Here is a 4,794-nt window from a genome sequence, read left to right as displayed (position 1 = left end):
GATTGCAGATACAGGCGCCACTTCTCATATGACCCCTCACCGTCACTGGCTGTGCTCCTACACGCCCATGCGCGTGCCAATTCCCTTTGCTGACCACACTGTGGTCTACTCAGCTGGTGTGGGGTCTGTGGTGTTCTGTCCTAGGGTGGGAGGGAAGGAAGCGAGGGCTGTAGAGTTTAGTAGGGTGCTGCATGTGCAGCGCTTCTCTCATCTCATGGGACTTGAGGCATTGGGGGGGAGCGAGTCTGGCAGAGCTGCTGGTTCAGGGGGGAGTGTCAGAGTGCGTCCAGCACCACTCTTCTGAGCGTGATAAAAACGGACCTGATAGTGTTTTTAGGGTTCGAGCACACTGGCTAAGAACACGGCTATGCACCAATATAAGAGCCAGAGCAATCTGAGAAGAGGAACTGTCTTCTGTTAGCCTAGGAATAAACACCCTAGGTCCAGTGAGGCTAGAAGTTGCACCGTCATGGTATGCCTTGCAGGTAAGCAGCGTGCCAACCCGTTTCCACCCTCTCCCTCGCGTTCTACTGCCCTCCTTGAGCTCGTGCACTCAGATGTCCATGATGTGGGCCACCTCTCCATGTCTGGCTATCGCTACTGGGTGTCCTTCATCAATGACTACTCTCGCTACCGCGTTGTTGTCCCTCTCAAGGCCAAGTCTGACGTCTTTGCTGCTTTCAAACGGTTCAAAGCCTTCACTGAGAATGTGAGCACAGGATCAAGGCCCTGCAGGATGACAAGGGAGGCGAGTACATGTCCAACGAGTTCCTCGCTTTCACAGAGGAGTGTGGCATAGTGCGCAGGCATACTGTTCGCAATCGCCCTCAGCAGAATGGGGTTGCTGAATGTGCCAATGGGATGCTCTCTGAGCGCATCACTGCTCTCCTGGACGAGTCTGGCCTGCCCAAGTCATTCTGGGGAGAGTGCCTTGCTGCTCTAGTGCATGTGTGGAACCGCTTGCCCACTGAGGCTGTCCCAGAGGGCACGCCCTACCAGCTATGGCATGGGTGTAAGCCAGACATCTCCCACCTCCGAGTCTGCCTATGTGCATGTGCAGAGGGATAAGCGTCGCTCTCTGGGCTCCCATGTGGAAAAGTGCGTCTTCCTTGGCTATCCTGAGGGCTACAAGGGCTGGAAGTTCTACAACCCCACCACCAAGCGCACTGTCATCTCAGAGCGTGCTGACTTCGATGAGCGCTACTTCCCTGGCCTCTCTAGGCCTAGGAGCGACCCACCACCTTCCCCTGCACCCCCAGTAGGTGTCTATGTTCCTGATGAGCTTGGTGAGCCATTGGGCCATGGGGGGGAGAATGGTGCTCCACCTGTGCCGCCTGCGCCTCAGGAGCGTCCCCAGGATGTCCCAGGTGCTCACAACCGTGCCCCAACACCTCCTCCACCGCCTTCGCATTCTCCTTTGCCTCCTGGTGATTGCCCCACTATGCAGGTAATTCTATGACATGTTTTCATCATTGGAGCTCTCAATGAACACTGTGCTCTTGTACGTGGGCTGACAGGAGTCAGACAAGGCCTTTGTTCACTTTTTTGTTAGACATGCATAGGGCTTCTGCCTCTTACCAGCATCCAAACACTTTTTCTGGGTGTGCTCACAAACATCAACAACACTCTCATGCTCCACAATGCGAACCTGAGTTCCCATGAGCTTTGCAATTGCAAGGCTGTCATTGCGGCCTGCAGCCATGACACATCCTCCAGAGAGACCAGGAAGACATGAGGGTTGCCAAAGACAATGCCTGCAGAGGTCAGCTACCCAATGAGCTTAACACCAAAAACAAGGACAATGGCAGTTTCATAGTAGAAGTAGTGCATGGTGAGGTTGGTGATACCAGTGATGGCTTCTATAAGTATGCATTAGCAATGTAGTATGTAGATATCAACGAAAGAACTTACAAAAGCCATGAGTGATGAGCTTGACGCACTGGGAGCACATGTTGGCAATGGCATTGCATCGAGCAATGTCTAGAGTGTATCAGATAATGAGTAGTGCATGCAATGCAAGAACTGCAACCTCACTTTTACCCTGTGTGGCAGCCCACAGGCTTGAGCTTGCGGGGGAGTCCAAAAGGTGCAGGCATACAACAGATTCCCTAGCAACTTGCAAGACCATAGGGGCAATGCAAAGACTGCTGGGTAAAAAGCCACAGCAATCAAGTACATTGGCAGAAAGTTTCTCTACAGAGGCTAGACCATAGAAAGCTTGAAAACCCTTGCTAACCTCATATGGGTTACTTGTTGGAGTGTTAGGGCCAACATTGGGGAAACGGTAGATATTTGACCATAGTACTGATTGCTAGTTTTTGATGTATGCTGACCCTGAGTGTCAATAGCAGACAAGGGAGCCTCCACACTTATCTGGAATAGATTGGGGAATGCAACCTGAAGAAAGCAGTGGTTATCTGCCTGAGAATGCCGCATGTGAGATGGAAATCTTTCAGAGGGAGTGTGAAGCACTGCAGAGCTTTGTTTACTGCCTCAGATCTCCACAGAGATGGGTTGCGAGTGTTCCTGTGACGACTTTCTGCCTTGAAAAAGATATATGGGGCATAGTCAGCTATTTGTGCCTCTGTGCACTGCTTGCTTTGTTCTGTTAATACAAATATTGTAGCAGGCCTTAGCACACCCAAAAAGAGAAGCATGGGTTTCTTCAGTTCATCCGGCAATGACCACAAGCAAGATTGAGTGTCCTTAGTATACTGCTTGGCTGGTGGGTTGGCCAGAACAAGACTGCTGTCATTGAGCAGAAAGAGATTCTTTTTCCTAGAGCTGGCTGCATGATTGTGATGCAAGAGCTTGGAGAGTTGAAATGCTCTAGGCAGAATACCACAAGTGAGGGCAATAGCCGCCAGGAGGGCGGACTGAGCTTCACCATGGTACTTGCTAATCCAGCGGCTGCACTTGCCTTGGTCAGTGATACTGTTAGCAGGACGGAGAGATGCTGCAACAGCATTGTTCGCAGATTGGATCAAAGGGGCCCAATATGCTTTGTTCTACCTAAAAATAGAGTTTGGGGAAGCTGTATGATCAACAATTACGCTGATGTCAAGTTGAAAGTAGTTTGGTAGACTCTCTCAGAACCTTGGTTGAGACAGCTGCTTTTCTTCTCTTCTTATGGCTTTGAGCTCCTTGGATTTCAGGTTCCTCATCCCCCAGTGCTTCAGATTCAAGAGCAAGATCATTGTAGATTATTTCCTGCACATCATTCAAGATGAATGGATCAGACTCTCTTGCCAGAAGTGCGGGACCCTGAGAGGCATCTTCTGAATCCAAGCAAGGTGTGGACATGTTTTGGAACTTCTTTGGCAGACATGTATAAAGAGGCTTGATAGGGAACAAAAGTTTCGTGTCTTCCTTGTTGGAGGCGCATTGTGATGGCATAGAAGATGTGACAAAGGTGGGCAGAGGTTTGAGTTAGAGTACTGCCTAGGCAATAAGATTTGGAAAAGCAGGGCATTGCCAGGAGGAATTGCAACATATCTGTAGGGCAGGCCATAATATGGCTATTGTTTTTGACCCTGTCCTGCAGAATATGTGCTAAGATGGAGTGAACAGCAGCTTATCATCAATATCAGCACCTTCTTCCAAAAGGTGAGAGCGTAATTCCTCCACCAGGGGCTTTGTATTAGATGACATTCGCAATGAGAATTTGTATTTGCCGATAATCTGAAGAGCTTGGGGGTCTTGGGGGTTCTGACGCAAGTATGAGTACCTTATCATCATGGCAAGACATGCGGTGATAGTTTTAGCATAATTGCTATAAGACTTTCTTTGCAGCATTCTGTAGTGGGCAGATGTCCTACCGGATTGTCTTTGTCAGCTGATAGCATCAGAACTCATGTATATGGAGTAATCTCACTCATCAGTGACGGACTGTTGAACCAAATAATGGCAACTTGTGGTCCATACATTAGCATCTGCAAGGTAGGAGGGGAGGAGCTTTGATATCCTCTCCAGCCCTTTCTCTAAACAGATTTTGGCTGCTTTTCCCTGGGCTGGTGGTGAGCTAGAAGGGGGATCAACTAGTTTCAGAATAGCCTCCCATTGATCCCAAGTATATCTTTGTACCATACTCCTCCAGGTGGTTGGTGTCTGTTCTGTCATGAGACATTGGAAGAATCAGCAGCTGGTGAGCATGTATGTGCAGTGATTCTTCCAAGAGCATAACTTGCTGGTATGTATGTCACTGCATATTTTGCTGCTGGATGAGTTCATTTACACGTTGTCATTGCCACCCAGGCGGTGGATGGTGGTCATAACAGATGTAATCAGCAGGTATTTGTACACTGAATGCTTTCTAATATTATATGCATATTTATTGTTATCAGCCAGGTGACATATTGTGCCTACCATGACGGTGCAACTTCTAGCCTCACTGGACCTAGGGTGTTTATTCCTAGGCTAACAGAAGACAGTTCCTCTTCTCAGATTGCTCTGGCTCTTATATTGGTGCATAGCCGTGTTCTTAGCCAGTGTGCTCGAACCCTAAAAACACTATCAGGTCCGTTTTTATCACGCTCAGAAGAGTGGTGCTGGACGCACTCTGACACTCCCCCCTGAACCAGCAGCTCTGCCAGACTCGCTCCCCCCCAATGCCTCAAGTCCCATGAGATGAGAGAAGCGCTGCACATGCAGCACCCTACTAAACTCTACAGCCCTCGCTTCCTTCCCTCCCACCCTAGGACAGAACACCACAGACCCCACACCAGCTGAGTAGACCACAGTGTGGTCAGCAAAGGGAATTGGCACGCGCATGGGCGTGTAGGAGCACAGCCAGTG

The 4,794-nt window shown here is 49.5% G+C and overlaps 1 protein-coding gene across 1 annotated transcript; it reads right to left on the bottom strand.

The window, feature by feature from the left end:
• Window positions 1–1,767: 1,767 nt before the first annotated feature.
• Window positions 1,768–3,303, bottom strand: CONPUDRAFT_73872 (uncharacterized protein; the record flags this gene model as incomplete). The annotated part of the gene is made up of 7 exons (XM_007770953.1): window positions 1,768–1,856; window positions 1,912–1,980; window positions 2,035–2,304; window positions 2,334–2,397; window positions 2,490–2,605; window positions 2,642–3,008; window positions 3,097–3,303. The coding sequence occupies 7 exons, from the start codon at window positions 3,301–3,303 to the stop codon at window positions 1,768–1,770; spliced, it is 1,182 nt and encodes a 393-aa protein (XP_007769143.1).
• Between the last annotated feature and the right edge of the window lie 1,491 nt (window positions 3,304–4,794).

This window comes from Coniophora puteana (genome assembly GCF_000271625.1).
Source record: "Coniophora puteana RWD-64-598 SS2 unplaced genomic scaffold CONPUscaffold_7, whole genome shotgun sequence".
NCBI lineage: Eukaryota > Fungi > Basidiomycota > Agaricomycetes > Boletales > Coniophoraceae > Coniophora > Coniophora puteana.
Note: the sequence above shows the minus strand (reverse complement) of the source record. Positions and strands in the feature narration are given on the sequence as shown.